The sequence below is a fragment of the Miniopterus schreibersii genome (assembly GCF_964146895.1).
Source record: "Miniopterus schreibersii genome assembly, chromosome: 7".
Taxonomy (NCBI): Eukaryota; Metazoa; Chordata; class Mammalia; order Chiroptera; family Miniopteridae; genus Miniopterus; species Miniopterus schreibersii.
This window is the reverse complement of record NC_138108.1, coordinates 46,852,580-46,871,394: the sequence shown is the minus strand read 5'-3', so window position 1 is coordinate 46,871,394 and position 18,815 is coordinate 46,852,580. Positions and strand designations below refer to the sequence as shown.

Here is an 18,815-nt window from a genome sequence, read left to right as displayed (position 1 = left end):
AACATTAAATACGCAGGTCACCGTATCTCCCAGTTGCAGAATGGACATTGTTTTGAAATACATACAGAACATTTACTGTAAAAGACTACATGTCATCCATGAAGTACGTCCCAACAAGATTTTAGTGTATTTATTTTTAAAGTTTTATTTTATTGTGGTAAGAACACTTAACATGAGATTTACCCTCTTAAAATTTTAATTGTACAACACATTATTTTTGCCTAGAGCTTATTTATCTTGCTTAAGGAAACTTTATGCTTGCTGATTAGTAACCCCCCATTTCCTCTTCCTCCAGCCCCTGACAATCATTATTGAAAACTTTGAATCTTTGAATTTGACTGTTGTAGATATCTGGTGTAAGTGGGATTATACAGTATTTGTCTTTCTGTGATTGGCTTATTTCACTTAGCATGTCTGCAGGGTTCATCTGTGTTGTCTCAAATTGCAGGACTTCTTTCCTGAATAGTATTCCTTTGTATGCGTATCCCGCATTTTCCTTATCCATTCATCAGAGATGGACATTTAGGTTGTTTCCACATATTGATTATTTTGAATAGTGCTGCGATGAAAATGGGAGCGGTAGTCTCTCTTTGAGATCCTGCTTTCAGTCTTTTGGATTAATCACTGGAAGTGGGATGGATGAATCTTATGGTAGTTCTTCTTTAAAATTTTTGAGGAATCTTCATACTTTTCCATAGCAGCTACACTATTTTGCACTCACACCAATAATGTGCAGGAATTTCAGTGATCTCCATATGCTCGCCAACACTTCTCTTCTTGGATGTGCAGATGAATGTTTTTCATCAAATTTGTGAAGTTTTCAGCCATTATATCTTCAAATGTTCTTTCTTTTCTCTTCCCTCGTTTTGGCACTGCCAGACACATATGTTGGTATGCTTAATGGTGTCTCTTTTTTTTCTGAGGCTGTTTGTCTTTACTTTTTTTTGTCTCTCTGTTTTTCAGACTGTGTAAACTCTATCAGTCTTCTCAATTTTGCTGACTTTTTGTTCTGTCAGCTCAAATTCACTGTCAAACCCCTGTAATGAATTTTTCACTGTAGTTATTGTGTAGTTTTTCAAACCTGGAGTTTTTGATCCCCCTGCCCTCCAAGATTGTTGTTTGCTTACTTTTTAAAAAGTTTTTTTATTTGTTTAGTGATTTGGCTGAACTAATTTTGTAAAGTCTAGTTCCTCCACAGTTTGTAGCCTCTAATTTCCGTGCTCAGATTGTTTTCTTTTATTTTTTTCTCTTAGGTTGGATACCTTGGTGTTACCCTTGGGCCAGCATTACCCTTGGGCCAGCATTATTGGTCAAAGGTTGTGCTTAAGCCCCCTTATGCAGTTAGATTTTTACTTTTTGCCATTGGATGTATGGGTGGCGTGGAGGTCATTATCATGGTTCAGGGTGTTTCGGTCTGGGGCTTAATGTCCACCCAGGGGCTAGTGGCTTTGAATTCTCCTTTCTACTCCTGAGGGAGTACAACCTTGGACACGCACACAATCTTTCACACTGCCAGAGATGAGTCTGAATTTATTTTTAATCCTGGCCTCCTAAGAGTCACCCTGGATTAGAATAGTTTGTTGTTCATTCAGTGTTTGGCAGAGGTTGTGTTTAAGCCTCTTACACAAGTGAGCCTCATGCCATACTATGTGCTGGGTTTGTGTGCATTTTGGGGAGTGCCTTCATACCTGCCCACGACTGTTCTGACCTCTGAGTGAATGCACCTGGTCCGTGGATAGCCTTCTTGACCCACAGAATTGGCTGTAACCTTCAGAGGGCTCTTTTTGGCTTTCTCTGTCCTTGGTTCACTCCATTAATCTTCTGGCTGTTCTGTTGTTTTGCTGTAGCATGGAGCTACTAGCCTCTTACTGTCCATCAAGATCTCTGTTGTTTTAGATAACACTCTTAGACATGGAGTTCTGTACTTTGTGTTCCAAATAAAGTCACTCCCCTCAGGAACTGCTCTAAAGCTCTTTGTTCAGATCCACAATTAGAACTAAGACTCCAACTATATTCCAAAAAGTTAGATTTCTAATTTAATTACATTCAAATTAGAGAATGTGATGTGGTCCATATGATATCAGTCTTTGAAAATTTTTGATACTTGCTTTTTGGTCTATCATTTAATACATTTTAATAAATGTGACATGTGCCTTTGAAAAAATCAATATACTTTTTTGAATGTTGCTACAGAGTTCTTTATGTACCTATTAGGTGAAACTTTTAATTATAATCAAAGATTATATGTCCTTTTAGGTTTTCATGTCCACTCATTACATTTTGATTATTGTTAATTTCCACCAGGTTATTTTTTACTTTTTATTTATCATATTTTTCTATTTTACTTTTCCTTCTTGTGCTTTTTAACTTTTAAAATATTATTTCATTTTACTCATATACTTAGTCTTAACATTTTTATTCGATTTGTTTCTGCTTTGTATGTCTTTGACATTTTAGTACGCATTTTAAGCGAAGTTTCAAGTTAATATTTTTATCTTCCTCCTGAACAATACAAAGACCTTAGAATTTTTGAGCTCCAACATCTCTCCAGCTTGCATGAAAATATTTTACTCTTTTTAGCTCTATTTTTTTTTTTTTTTAGTTTTTACAACAGAAGTGAAAGTTCTTATTGCTTTTTGCCATCACTGTTTTTTAACTTTATCTTGTTAATCACAGATTTACAGTGTTGGTTTGTTTTGTCTCAACATTCCTTTCTGTATCTTAGAACTTTCTGATTAAATAATTTTTCTTCTTTTTGAAGTATATCTTTTAGACATTTCTTTGTGAGAATATATTGGTGATAAAAATATCTCTGTTTTTGCTTATCTGAAGATGTTTTAATTTTCTCTCTACTCTTAATGATAGTTTTCCTGTATATAAAATACCTGTTTACTGGACATTTTTTGGTAATATTTTTGTTATTGCTGTAATAGTCAAATTATTCTGTTTAGTTTGTCTTTCTTTTCTTTTCCTTTTAAGATTTTCTCTTGGGCATTTGTTGTTGTGAAATTTATTAAGATGTGCCTGAATTTGGCTTTCTTTTGTTTAAGATTTTTTGTAATTCCTGAATGTTAGGATTTTTGTCCATTATAGATAATGAATAATTCATAGTTGTCATGTAATCATATATTGGATTCCCTTGTTTTTTAATTTTCCTTTTGGAATTCCAACTATGTTATATCTTCCCACAACTTGCTTAATTTCTCTTAAGGATTTTTATATATTTTACATCTTTACCTCTGCTGTTTTGTTTGTAATTTTCTCAGATTCTAATTCACTATTTCTCCCTTTACTTCCATGTAAGTTGCTATTTAAGTCTTCCATTTTGTTTTAATTTTAATTATTATATTCTTTATTTCTAGAAATGGCATATTCCTCAAGTGTCTCATAATGTTTTCTCTCTCCCTCATTATTCATATTGTAATTCCTCTTTTATTTTTTAATACTATTAAAAATACTTATATCCTGTATCTGAAGACTGGATATGTTTTCCTGCTCTCACTCTGCATTTTTGTTTTCTCATTGTTTACTGTGTTATTTCTATTATGAGTTCATGCTTCTCTGTGGGATGCCTTTGAGGCCTGGGCTGAGCTGCCCTCTTTCAGAAAAGATTTCAGTTCGTTTCTACCAGGAGCCTGGAACCACTAGCAACTTGTGTCTACTTTAAACTGAAATTTCACCTTGCAGTATTTTGTACTAGGCTGGCAGTATAAATTTGGGCCAAATCCAGGTGAACCCTGGGCCTATGGTTATGAATTTCAAGAGAGATTTTTTTCCATACACCCAGGGGTAAGACAAGACACAGAAATTTGCTTACCAAGTTGCCTTTCTATCTGTTTTTGCAAGGTTGGTTTTAAAAAATGTTTTCATTAAGTATGTAGCTTTTTGTGGGTCTTTAATTCATTCAGGATCTCTAACCCTAATTGGATCCAAATATTTGTCTTCTATTCCTGTATGCGGGTAATTAAAACCAAGCTATAGGTCGCTGGGATCCACAGAAGCCCTAGAGCGAGCCTGTGAGTTCGGTGCTTGCTTACCTTTCTCTTACCAGCCCTAGGGGATTTCCCTTGTGTTCTTGTAAGCCCAACCATACATTAAAATAGTCTTTTAAAAATATTTTATTCTGTCTTTAGATATGATAGCAAGATTTTAAGATAGTTGTCTCATTATATGATGGAAATATATATTCGTTACGCAAAATCCTAAAGTTATCACACTTAGGTGTGTACTCATGGATTACAGGTATACAGTATTTCCAAGATATGTGTATATTTTTAACTGATTATGAAGGTGGCTTATCTGAATTTAGATGCTAATAAATTTGAGAGTTATTCTCAGTTGAGACAAAAAAATGCACTGGTATTGTTGTTTGGCACAAGTATTTTTGTGTGTTCCTGCAAGAATCAATTCCACTAGTAATATATCTGGATACTGATAGTCACTGATGCTCTGCTAGTCACTGCTGATAAAGGAAAGAAGGGTAAAAAAATTAATGAGATGTGTCTCATACTTTAGATATATACAATCTATTAGAAGAGATAAATGCAAGGGAGGTAATACAGCACATTATGATATACACCATCACTGATGCACATTAGGAAGTCTGAAGAGAAATGATACATTCTATTTGAGGAAATCTCAAGAAGGTTCCTAAAGGATGATGATATCTGAGCCAGTTCTTGAAATATGAGCAGTGACTGATCAGGGGGAAAAAGGAGAGGGAAGGACACTTCAGTCAAAGAGAGAATAGCATGTGCCGAGACAGGAGACATATCAAAACATTGTGTAATGTGATTCTGGCAGGGAGAGAGCTTGAGCTGTGGAGCGGTGGCCAGTGAGGGATGATAGTAGTGGGATATGTGAAGGACAGGTTAGCCAGGGTATTTCTTTTTTACTCCACAATAATAAGGGAAAGTTGATCTCTCAGTAATGGTGTGCTGTCTGGTTTTGAAGGTTTCAGATATATGCTTCAGTATGTCAAAGGGCAGAATTACAGAGGACAGAGGTTCTGGAGAGTAGAGAAGAGGAAAAGTAACTGCAAACAAAAGGACCCTCAGAAGTGAGTAATAACGAATGTTTGGATGCATCAAATCATTAATTCTTTACCCTGTAAAAAGAAGAAAACATTTTAGATGTTATAAGGCAAGAGAACGATGTACATCTTTTATTTTTTTGAGATTAAAACCAGTACTCTAGGGAATAAAAACTTAAGCCCAACTTCTTCAAGCTTTGTGGTAAATGTTAATTAGTGATCAAGAAGTAAGTGACTTTTGGTTTCTTTGTTTTAATTTCTTTGGTTATAGATCAAGTGTTGTCTTTTAGAAATCTGTAAGACCACAAAGAAGAAATAATTGCCATCTTTCAATTATTTAAAACATCCTTCGAGTCTGTAGTATAAAATCAAGAAGACTTTTAATGGGGCTAAAGTCAAGGCCAAATGTTGTGTTTCTATTTAACACTATCTGAGTAATGTTTTTTAAAGGTAAATTGACTCTTTTTGGAAGGTGATTATTTAGATACAATTCATATCAATAGCTTGCTTAGCTTACATAATAGGGTTACATAATAGATTACCTAATAGGATACATAAAAAGGCTAAGGATTTTGCAAAGTAATACTTCTCTGTGGTGTTGGCAAGATCTAAAAATTGACTTGAGCAGAAGTCAGCAAATTTCAATCAAGTCATGTTACAAAATTTATGTTGGGGTTAGGGTTAAATATGAAATGCATATTTAGATCCAGTTCATCTTCAAAAAACTATGCATTAAAACTGGAGTTTTCCACTGAGAATAAATATTTGATTTTGACATGACATTAATCCAAGGGACCCTGAAAAAAAAAAAGAGTTAATATAAATCCTCAATCACTGCATCATTAATACTTTATCTGTAAACAGTTCATAAAATGCATTTAAATAACATAGTATATAAGTGTTATTAACTACCAAGAAATTTGGAGACGGTATCAGCTATAATGAGAGGAGTTGAGATTAAAATGCTTATAGTCAAGGGAATTAATTGGAGTGGATAATCATTGCAGAGAGCTACTGTTCTTGTTATGGTACCTACAAGCTGGAACATGTGGGTTTGATCCTTTGCACACGCAAAAGTTCACAAAACTGCTTTTAATAGTCTTTATTCTGTAGTACTGCTTGATAGGTCATGCATTAGGTTGTTATAAAATTCATGTGAACTTTTATGTATACAGATGTCAGATCAAGTACAGGTTTTATTAGTGATATATATTTTAAACTTCCAACAATAAAAAAAAAAACAGAGGCCAAGAAATTAAATACAATAAAAAATGAAATATTTATTCTTTTGGCTCAATAATGACGTAGCTCACCATTCTTTTTAATAATAGCAATCCCTGCATGCAGTTCATCAATACACTACAAGTAAATAGTTTTGTAAAATGAATTAACATTAGATTTTTGGTTTGTGCAAAAAACAAAAAAATTATATCATTTTAGGTCATTGCACAACTTTGCCACTTTGTGCATGGCTAGAAAGGACACAGCCCAAGTTATATCTCTAATAGCTTTAGTGCAGCAGGAATTAAAAAAATAAGACTAGTCTGCATAAGCAAATACTACAAAAGTTGAGTAAAAAAAACCTTTCATGAATAAAGGGTTATATTGAGGCAACCAGAATTGGTAAAAAATGATCTAGGTTTGAGTTTTTGACCAATGTACCTACTATTGATAAGGTAGAAAATATAACAAAGAAATCCAGAAAACCCAGTGTCTAACTTTTATTTTAGGAAATTATCCTTTGAAAAGTCTTATGAATTCAAAAGTTTGGAATTGTGATTTAAAAAAAAAAGCAAAAGCATAAAGTAAAATAAGTTGCCATGTCATCAACCTGAAAATAATTTTCTTATGTACAAAAATGCAACAAATAAAATTGATTATATTTTTACATTATTTATATTTAAACAAATTTGGGACATATTTTTAGCAAAATATGAAGTATAGGTTCTGACAACAGGCAGTATGCAGTGTGTTTCCTTGAAATCTAGAGAGGCACCACACAACACTCAAGTTAAATTAAAAATGCAAAAGTAAAAGTGCTTTTAAATAACTGCAAGCTATTCTGCTTGACATACTTGACCAAGAGCTGGTTGAATTCACTCTACCACTAACATATGACTTCTTCTAACCAAGACTTATGAAGAATGGATTGAGTAAAATAGAGCAGCATAGGCAATATTAACATGCATTAGTGATAGTCTTCAAACTAGTTATGTTTAATGAATGGTACAGGGTACGTCCCTGTTGGAAGCTCGCAAAAGACACATACACTGTGGTACATATTTGATTTAATAGAAGTTGTTTATCAGGCTGTATATATACTTATATATATATATTTGCCCAAACATGCACCACAGGAAAAAATAACTATTTACATAACAGAGGGTGTTTAATAAAATGTCAGCTTTGCTAAGAGCAGAAGGTGGCAAAGCAATACTGCAGCAGAAAGTGGACCAACTATTCTAAAGTGATACTTTAGATAGACTATACTTTCCTAGAACAGATTATTAGATTACTTTTTTTGAAAGCATTTAACCAAAATTAAATATAGAGCTCTGGAACTTGGAATAAAATCTGCACTTGCTGAAACAGAATACTTTGCATAAAAATAATCCTTTAAAATTAGAGGAGACTTTACAGGCACATAACTGTTCAGATATAAACAAACATAGACTGAAACACTTTCAAAATTAAAGTCATCTAGAAAATGGAAGTACCTGAAATTTTAATTACAATTTTGTTTCTGGTTTTGAGCTAGAATTTCATCTCTCGGACAAAACATTTTGTCTGATTATTTGAGAAACTTTTGGAATAGGAACACAGGAATTATATACTTTTTTCTCAACTTAAACCTCATTTACAAAAATAGTGACATAGTATTATGAATAAACTATGAAGTAAGGACCAGGGAAATCCACTAGAACAAATTTTGTAAAAATATGGCAGATATGGAAGTTAAAAATAGAGTGGATGCAAGTACTGTACTAAAGGTGTTTGGTGTAGTTACAACGATCACTTTGCACAACTATCCCTACAGTCTAGGTAGCCGTTGAGTTTCTCCTCAGCAGTGTCAGCTGATAATGAGAACAGTAACCTTTTGTCAATGTTGATACCCTGACTCACAGAGTTGTAGTGACGGAGTGGCCACTGTCTTGTTATAGGCACTGACCATGAGTATTTGTTAAAACAGTCAGTTTGGCATAGACCTCCTCTGGGAGTCCAGTTGACACATAGACTTTACCTTCGTAGGCTGTAAACAATTGATTACAAAGATAATTCTCTGTTTCTTTTTAATTTTGATTTTCCCTGACCTCTTTCCCTTTGCTTTCTTTTTCTGGCTTGTCTTTCTCAAACTTTTCTTTGTCTGGCTTTGTTACACTATCATAGGAAGGAGGAGAGGTGGTGGAGGAACTTCCATCTGTTTTCTCTGGGGTAGAGTTCCCATTTAATTTGTCAATAATCATGTCTTCTTTTATAGGTAAGTCAACCCTCCCTTTGATTGCCTCTTTATTATATTTACTTGATACCTTTTTTAACCTTTGCTTTAAAAGATAACATCTGAAATTACGCTGAATGATAGCAGCAGACACCTCCTCTTGTTTGCGTTTCAAAGTGGTTGTGATGGGTTCATAGGAGACTTTGGATGGATTCGATGCCATGAACCGGTCTTCCATCTGTATTCGAAGGGCATCCATCTCTCCACTCTCACCCAAAACACGCTTTGTAAAGGCAAATAAAATGTCGAGGCAGTGGATCCGGTCCCCACTGACCATGGGCAGATCCATGGCAATGAGCTGGACTTTGTTTGGTTTTGCTACAAGAAGAGGAGGATCCAGGGCAGCTGCAAAATCAGACAGCTTGGAAAACTCTATAAACTGGGTCGCATCAGGATCAAACTTCTCCCAAACCTCATAGAACATCTCGAAGTCGTCCTCACTCAGGGGCTCTGCACTTTCTTCAGTGGCAACACTGAAGTTCTCCAGGATGACAGCGATGTACATGTTCACCACAACCAGAAATGATATGATGATGTAACTGACAAAAAAGAAAATGCCAACAGAAGGGTTCCCACAGTCTCCCTTAACTGAGCTGCCAGGGTGAATTGCGTCAGGGTCACAGTCAGGTGGTGCGCTATTGAGAATAGGTGCTAGCAAACCATCCCAGCCAGCAGAGGTGGTAATCTGGAACAGGCAGATCATGCTGTTGCCAAAGGTTTCAAAGTTGAACATGTCATCAATTCCAGCTTCCTTTTTAACATAGGCAAAGTTGGACATTCCAAAGATGGCATAGATGAACATGACCAGGAAGAGCAGGAGGCCGATGTTAAACAACGCAGGAAGGGACATCATCAGAGCAAAGAGCAGTGTGCGGATGCCCTTTGCCCCTTTGATCAGACGTAGGATTCGGCCAATCCTGGCAAGACGGATCACTCGGAACAGGGTAGGGGACACAAAATATTTTTCTATCAGCTCAGCCAGAAACATGCCTATGGAAAAATACAGAAAACCACTAAATAGTGAATATTTTATCCTTACATGAATACTTTATCTTTGCAAGGTCTATGAAAACAACAAATTTGTTATGAATATAAGCCTTTGCTAAATATTTCAATCCACTCCCTAATTTATTAATTAAAGATTACAATTATATACAATTATTCTATAATGTCATAAACCAATATGGATTTTTGCAAAATTCAAGAAATTAAATAATCTCAGATAGTGATATAACAATTTAAGTTTATACACAGCCAGTTTCTATGAGTAGGCATCCTCACATATGAAATGTGGCAATTACAAACAAAGATTGTTTCTGAAATTCCCAAATACATTGTTTTTTATTTTTGAATACCAATCTTTTTCAGCTAGAGGAAAATGAACAAGACTGTTAAACTTTAGATCTACATACGTTATAATTCTCAGATCTGATTTCCATGTTACACAGCTGTCAGGCCTTGAGGGACCTTCCTACCACCGCACTTCTCTGTAATGAAAGCATTCTTACCTACAATGGAGAGAATCACCACCACAAAGTCAAAGATGTTCCAGCCTATGGTAAAGTAGTAGTATCTGAGGGAGATAAGCTTTAGCACAAATTCTCCAGTGAATAGTATAATGAACACAAGGTTGATCCGGGACAAAACTAGAGTCATGTATTTGCTCTGGTCATCAGTTTCCACCATCATGGTGACCATGTTCAGGCAGATGAGGATCATGATGCTGATATCAAAGACTTGTCTGGTTACAAAATCAAAGACCATTCCTTGGAATTTGTTCTAGAAAAAGAGAGAGGAGAGAGAAGGTTAATAGGCATATTTCATAAATAATGATCCAGTAAACTCGCAGTCAAAGTTCTTCCACCAGTGGCCATTAGATGTGCACCCTTCTCACATAACCCCACACAATTCTGTGTGCTTCATTTCTCTTTATGTTAAAAAAGAGAAAGAGTTGAAAAAAGACATATGATGAAAATAAAGCATAATTGGTTTATTTAGGTTCTATGGGAAGATAAAGCCGAATAAGGCATAAATTGGTGGCCATTGGCTGATAACATGTATGGGTTTTGCTTGACTTTAATAACTAGTCATTATCTTTTGTAAAAATAATCAAACTAGTAATGAAGATTTACAAAGGTTAATGTAGACAGACTTGTAGATGAGTGAATAGTCCAATTAGTTTATCAATACTTTAGGACTGATAGTATCTTCTTTCAATTTCTCTTTCCACAGTATGTCAGTCATTTTCTATTTAATTCTACCTCCTCTAACTGTAATATTCAAATGACCTTCAGTTAAGCAGGTTCATCCCCTTTTGTATACCCTGTTCCTCCTTCTCCCATCTCCTACTCAGCTCTAACTACTCTTAAAAATATGGTGAAGTTGTTCATAGGATTCATGAGGCCTTGTCTAGTCCCAGTTCTAGCAATTACAGGCTTTATGATTTGGGGTATGATATTTACCTTTTTTGGGCCTCAGTTTCCTTATTACTTACACATCTAAGAGAACAGATGAGCTAGAGTACAGCTCTGTGAGCATAATACATCATTATTATGCCTTCCTATTGTGAAGCTCTACAGCGTATGCATCCTAAATATGTCCTTTTCGTGTGTATATTTCATGAAACAAACTACTTTGATGACATCTTTTTCCTTTCTAAAAAATATTAAGAATATTAAGAATATTTTTTAGTCATAAGAATAAAGAGAACAAATAGCATAGAGAGGGAGCCAGTGGGTGTGGGATGGGAAATCTGAAAAACTCCATCTACTTAAAAGACCAAAAGGGTGCCCTATAACAGGATCAAAGGAGCAGGGTCCAGTGCATTGTTGGCGGCAGGAACATTAAGCCTGCTTGGGAAGCAGTTATTGGGAAGCTTTAGTTGGAGACTTTCAACTGACAGACTGTAAAGAACATTTCCCCTTTTAAAGAACTTAGTAATTCTTATTTAGTGTCTTATTGAGTGTAGCAGTTGTGAATTGTGTTACACAATATGGACATCACAATTAGGGCATATTATGTCCTGACAATGTCACACAATATGTTCTGATCCATTGTGGTACATTTACACCATGGAATACTATGCAGCTGTAAAACAGAAGGATCTCTTACCCTTTGAGACAGCATGGAGGGACCTAGAGAGTATTATGCTAAGTGAAATAAGCCAGTCAGAGAAAGACAAGTATCACATAATCTCACTCATATGTGGAATCTACAGAACAAAATACACTGATGAACAAAATAGATCCAGAGACATAGAAGCATGGAACAGACTGATGAATCTCAGAAGGAAGGTGAGGGTGGGTGGGTGGGTGGGTGGGTAGAGATTAACCAAAGAACTTATATGCATGTATGCATAACCCAGGGACACAGACAATAGTGTGGTGAAGGCCTGGGGCTTTGGTGGGGGGTGGAGAGGGGTTGGGGAAGAAGGAGGGGAAGAAGGAGGGGGTCAATGGGGAAAAAAGAAGACATCTTTAATACTTTCAACAATAAAGATAAATTTTAAAAATATATGTTCTGATCCAGAGTTTCATTGTATGGAAATACGGCTTTAATATGTCAAGAAGATGAGTCATTCTTACTGCTGGCCGAGGTATGGGTTTCTGAGGTTTCTTGGACCCAAGTTTCTTCATTGCATTGTAATATTTTTTCTGTTCCTCTGTCATAAAGATGTCCTGACCTCCAAAGTAAAGACATAGAATAAAATTGGTTACAATCTCAACAAGTATCACAGCAGTTCTACCAAAATATTTCTGGGGCTTTCCTTTAATCCTCTCCATTTTCGAATATTATCCTGCTTCATACAGATTTTTTCTGCTTTTCCCACTTATGTGAAATTCTGAGTACTTTAATATTATGTAATAACCCATAATCTCATAAAACTCTGATTAGTACAAGATCTTAATTTGGCTATCTTATGTTTAGAAGTAGGATCGGGGTTCTCAAAGACGTTTTCGTGAAAGAAAAAAGTTTTCTTAGGCTATTTCACTGTTGACAGTCTTGTTTATTAAACAACTTTGAGCACCTCCTGTGTGCTAGACAATGTATCTGGTATGAGAATTACATAGATATATAAGACACAGTGTCTATATGCAAAAAACAACCGCTACAGAGATAACAATAAGTTCCAAGACTCAGAAATGGATTTTATATAGGAGAGTACCCTTGAGCTAGACCTTAAAGGATGCTTAAAGGTTTGCTAAGCAACGCATTCCAGGAAGAGGAGATTATTCTCCGTTAAGTCATGAAGGCAGAAGAACATGGCTTGTTCAGAAAAGGGTAGAAAACCCATGTATCCTTGTGTGTAGCAAGTGCCCAGATGGTGGCTGGGCAGAGCCTGGAACTAGGGAAGTGGATATAGAAAATGTGCTGAGGGAGAAAATGAGGCTGAAAGCTGGTGGAGATCGTTCCTGAGGGGCCCCGTAAGCAAGGATAAAGCATTGGAGGCCCACTGGATGTTGTGAATCAGTGGTCACATTTTTGGGTCAGAAAGACGCTAGAGCAAGCAGCTATGCAGAGGATGAACCTGGAGGGAGCCACTGATTAGAGCTGGAGTCCTCTGCAGCTGAGCTGACCCCACCATGAAGGGAACAGGATGTGAAAACGATCTAAGTCCCTCATGACCACGAGCGTCCGAATGTCACAGAGAGGCCCTCGGGACGCAGAAAGGGGAGCGCCGAGGGATACTTATCTTCTTTTTCTGTTGGTTGAAGTTATCTATGATGACACCAATGAATAGATTCAGAGTGAAGAAGGACCCAAAGATGATAAAGATGACGAAGTATAAATACATATACAGATTGTCTTCATATACAGGCTGAAGTTTAACCTAAATAATAATGAAAATATTAAATATTTAAAAGCACGATACTTAAATTAACAACTTGGTTAGCATTGTTACTTAATATAGAGCTATTTTTCCCTTGTCCTGAGATGGTATTCTGCAAGACAATTCTTTCTTCAAATTGTTATGGTGTAATATATAATGAAAGTTTGTAATTTTTATGATGGTTCCTGCATCTGTTTTCCCATTATGGCTTATTTGTACATATTATTTAGAGTAAATAACAGTGGTATAAACAGGGGAAATATTTTGAGCCTATTGTTAGTCTTATATATATATTTTTTCAGTATGTTCAATTTGGGTTCAGAAATGCTGGCTCTTGGAGATATGGTTTTAATAACAGAATATCAACTTCCATGAGAAAAATTCAGCATAAACTATATGTTCTGAGGAATTATTTTTATCCCTATTTTTAAAATTGAGTTTCCCTGAAACTTGCTTGCTTTTACCATGGTATTTTTGGCAGCTGGTTTCCTGACCCTGGTTTATTATACTCTACAGGCATAGGGAGAGACAAGTTACTTTCCCACTGAGCACCTTTCCTAATCTTAACAGTCTCATTTACTGGGTCCATCTTATGTCTTCTGGTCCAAGCAGTTAGATATCTTTTCATAACAGATATATATTACATAATAGACATGCTAACTAAAAGGTTATCTATATTGAAGTGTATTGTCTTAAAACGATCATTTCTACATATAACTGTACATGTTCTGATAACATCTAATATAAAATTCTGGCCTTTCAGCTAAATGATCACAAATGTTCACTATGAAATATCTAGTAGCTATAAATAGTATTTGAGTGGCACTTACATCTCTTGAATCAACAGCTGCATACATAATGTCCATCCAGCCTTTAAATGTGGCCTGTAAACAACATATATTTGAATTCTGCATAAAGCCTAATCCAAGAATGCATTTTACCATACGAAAATATGATAGTGCTATTACAAATAACTCTTGGTACAATATTATGAAATTTTCTACAAAGAGATTGAAGTGAATTGAATGAAGAAATGAAACTGAAATAGAACAAGATTTTATTTCGAGTCTGGAATTTGTTTTCTTTGTTTCTCAGAAGGTTTTCCATTTTTTCCCTACGCTAAAATTTAACTATATGCTTGATTCATAAAACTCCCATCTCCACTCAGCTCCCTTTCATACAAAAAGATAAGCTCTATGATTTAAACCTATGGCATGTTTAAACATAACTCAGTCATTTTCATCAAGTAATTATTGATTAGTTAATATACTGTCAAGTCAAAATTATTAAACATTGCACACTTTGAAATTCACTCTATAAGTTTGCATTTTCATACATATTAGAAGCATACTCTTTAGTTGTTGTTATAATTTTTTCTTTTTTAATCTTCACCCAAGGATATTTTTTCCACTGCTTTTCAGAGAGAGTGGAAGAGAGAGAGAGAGAGACATGATGATTGGTTGCCTCCCACGTGCCCCGACGGGCTGGGGATCGAGCCTGCAACTGAGGTACATGCCCTTGGCTGGAATCGAACCACTGAGCCTCCACAGGCCAACGCTCTAACCACTGAGAAAAACCAGCTAGGGCAAGTATAATTAATTATATGACTAATAATCTATACACTGAATTCATTACTACAATATAGACATTGTTATTTTAATACATAAAATTGTTCCTTTGACAATAATTGTCACAAAAATCTAGAAATGCTAATAGCACAACAGTGCTCAATAATATAACAAGAAAACACAGGAAACAGAAATATAAAGTCACATTAAAACATACTAAAAGCTGAATCCTGGGGAAAGTACAGTATAAAATAACTGCAAAACATCTTCGCAGTCAAGTCAAGCTTAGAGTATAGGTGTTATCATCAACTGCTTTTGTGCTGTCAGATATTAATCATTCAAACAAAGAACATCAGAGAAATGATCTCACTTGAAACATTTTGAAAATGTTTTCAAAACTCACACAGTAGCCACTTACCACTTGCAGCAATGCGAGATACCCAGCACCAACATTATCAAAGTTTACTTTCACGTTTTTCCACCGAGCTTGCTTGCCAAGAGCCTGACAGTCACTGAAATTGTTGACTTCACTAGCTTCAAACTTGTTACCCGTTGTGGTGTTAACACAATGGTAGAACTTGCCAGCAAACAAATTCACACCCATGATGCTAAAGATCAGCCAGAAGATGAGACAAACCAACAGCACATTCATGATAGAGGGAATTGCTCCAACAAGAGCATTCACAACCACCTAGAAGAGGAAATGAGGATCAGGCAGCTTACAAAACGTTAAAATGGAAACCATTCCTTTCATTTATTTAATACTAAAATGGGTGTGAAAAGAGTTACATAAAAATCTAGGTGCACAAGTTGTTTCTTCTGATAGTTTCTAGGACATATTTGATAAGGGAAAACAAACAGCGACACAACCAAAGAGCTAAAGGATTTAAGGAAAGCAAAATACGTCAAAGCATGAAAAGAAATAAACAAAACCTGATATAGTGAGATGGAGTCAGAAGATGTTTGCATGCTGGGGGAGAAAAGGGAAAAAAATACATTAAATACCAACAGAAGAAGCAATCATCGTTCAGAGATACGTTTTAATTTTCAAGAATGTTAATGAATGATTGATGATTTGAAAATGTGATTAAACAAACCCTTTACAAATAAGCACAGTTTTAATAATGCATTGAATCTGTATCCTCTGTACAAGTGAACTTTTCATGGCTATGAGAATAGGATTGGGAATTTGCAGGGTCCTTTTATTCTCCTGTTGGTAAATCTCAATTTAAAAAGTATATTAAATTAGGAAATGAGATGGAATTTATCGCTGGGCATAAAAAGACAGTATGTCCCCACTATTATTATTCTCTCTTAAATGTTCACTTTGTGGGACGTGTTACTTCACCAGGCTGAGCTATTTCATTAAGGAGAAATTCAGTCACCTTTCCCCTAATTAAATTCAGAAGAGATTAAGATATATTTTGAAATTTCTAGAGCTGTCAACAGTATCTTTTCTTATCTAATATAATTTGGTTTATATTGGACTATTTTGTTAAAGCATTTATATTAAATAAAACTATTGTTTTATTTTAAAATATTGTAAGTAGTATTTTAGAAATCAAAGCCAAAGATTTTTAAATTGACATAAAAACCTAGAATCCAAAACTGTAAAAATTTCATATGCTACTTAAATTTTATTTCTTTTAGAAATTAAGTCAAATGTATTATATTTAAATCAGGGTTTTTTGCTACTAAAATTTGTGTAAAATTACCTCCGCAAGTCCTCTTGTTATCAAATAAATGCATGATACATTTTACCATCTTTTATAGCGGGAATGTTAATTCTGCCATATGACTAAATTAAAAATGACAGAATATTTTTCCAGATAAGAGCAAATATATAAAGGTTTTGTTTAGGTGCTATTTCCCCTTAAAAATGAATCATTAATATCAAACCATACAACCAGATGAGGGCTTAAATGTCAGTAATGGTATAAAATTGGTGTGAAAAGAACCTGAAATTGTGTAATTTTATAAATGTCATCTTGTCTTGTGACTTCCATGATCAAATATCAGTGTAATAAAATTATAATGTAAAACCAAGTATTTCTTTCCTTCCATGATCTGAAAAGTCTGGAGAGCAGTTTAATTCTCCTCATGAGTGAATCTCAATGTCAAGGCTGAAGTGTTTTTATTGCCCAAACAAACTACTTCCTAACATAAAAGCCCTGTGGCCTAGAAGAAATTCAATATCCATGTGCTTTCGCAAGCTGGATTAAACAAAGCTGGCCTTTGTGCTAAACAGTATTTTGAGGGTTGCTGCAAGTGGGTGTGTGTACAAGCGTGTACTATATGTTTAGATGCATAAAATATACACTAAGGAGGAGAACTGGAGAGGAAAATACACTATAGAAAAAGCAAGCCTCATGCAGAATGCTCACTTAAAAGGGAGGTCTATAAAGCAAACTACAGGGTTTGCCAGCAATGTTTAATTATCCTAACCCCCTACTTTGTTTGCTTAGGATATATAGATTTTGTCAGAGGCTACAATTTAGTGTTGTTTTCTTGTATAACAACTATGTTTATTACTGATATTAATTAAAGAACTAAAAGCACACAAAAACCATTTTACCTTTCATTCATTACCAGTAATTTTTGAGAAATCAAACTACCTATTGAAGAATTAAAAACCCTCCTAGGATGAATGTCAGTAGTAAGTCATTTCAAAGTATATACGCAATGGAAAGAAATAAATGGTAGCACACTGTTTTTGAGTGTTGTGGAAACACCCTTGAACTTTCATCAGGAGAGCTGGACTCTAGTCCGTGTTCTGCCACAAACAATTTTTGAAGGCCTGTTTCAATTTCAGGAGGCTAGGCTTAGTGACCTCAAAGATTCCTGCTCTGAAATTTTGTAATTCTATGAAATACATTTCAAAAGAGTATGGCTCCCCTCTATATCTAAATCATTATCTATATTTAATTTTGACATGCATCACCAGAGAGATTTTACTCTTACCCTCATGCCTTCAAACCGGGATAAAGCTCTTAGAGGTCTTAAAGCTCTTAGTGTCCGGAGGGATTTGATGGCACCAAGTTCTGAGTAGCCGAGGGCATTGGCTACCAAGCTAACCAAAGAAACCTACAAAAGGAAAAATGATTAATCAGTCCACCAAGAAATAAACTGCTGACTGAAGGCATAGGATATGGTCTCATCTTTGATGACGACCATATAAAACTTCATACATATCTTGGCAGCTTTCATCTTCCACATAGTGGGATCATCTTACACTGTGAGCCTCATCTCACACTATTGCTTTTCTTACCAGTGAAACCAGAGTCCTTGCCCATTTTTATAAACATTTGTAAACTCCTCCAATTAGATATTCCATGGAGCCCTTAACATGTGCATGAATACCACTAATGATTCAGGATGTGGTACAAAACCCATATCCTCCATAGATCTGTGCTTAATACCACAGATTAGAAACCATGTTTCTCTTGTGAATTTATGTATCTTGGTTATGCATAGTGGAGGCATTTGCCATGTTACAGAGTCAGTACATCCATTGGATGGTGTAAGGGCACTAGGGCTTAATTTCTTGTGAAAATGGCTGTTGAAAATGGATCTAAATGAATCTCCCAACGATCTTTTGAGGGCAGATGAAAATAATGATCTGCTCAAGAACACATGGTATAAAGGGTGATGCCAAAACCAGAACCAAGGCTCTAAAGGCAATTGGAGCCACTGTCCCCTCGCTGTTTAATTTAGCATACATCTCACAAAATTGAACAGAAAAATAAATGACTTGAAGCTAACCTTGTCTAGAGGCAGGATAATTTATTGAGCAATTCATTTCTGTCTAGTGTTTGCTGTGACAGAAGACTGGAAAGATGGGAAAGGTTATTAGAGAACACACAGGCTTCTATATTCTGGGCGCCTTTG

General features: G+C 35.3%; 1 protein-coding gene across 3 annotated transcripts in view; it reads right to left on the bottom strand.

Annotated features, from left to right (window-relative positions):
- Positions 1-6,656: 6,656 nt before the first annotated feature.
- SCN3A (sodium voltage-gated channel alpha subunit 3) overlaps positions 6,657-18,815 on the bottom strand; it is a gene marked incomplete at its 5' end in the record, with an annotated part of 103,059 nt that continues 90,900 nt past the window's right edge. For all 3 annotated transcript variants that reach the window (XM_081142995.1, XM_081142997.1, XM_081142996.1), the window contains 7 exons: positions 6,657-9,518; positions 10,037-10,307; positions 12,113-12,210; positions 13,218-13,359; positions 14,190-14,243; positions 15,346-15,618; positions 17,889-18,011. In XM_081142995.1, coding sequence (XP_080999121.1) covers positions 8,323-9,518; positions 10,037-10,307; positions 12,113-12,210; positions 13,218-13,359; positions 14,190-14,243; positions 15,346-15,618; positions 17,889-18,011 — 2,157 coding nt within the window. In that variant the 3' untranslated portion in view covers positions 6,657-8,322. The remainder of the gene's footprint in view (positions 9,519-10,036; positions 10,308-12,112; positions 12,211-13,217; positions 13,360-14,189; positions 14,244-15,345; positions 15,619-17,888; positions 18,012-18,815) is intronic.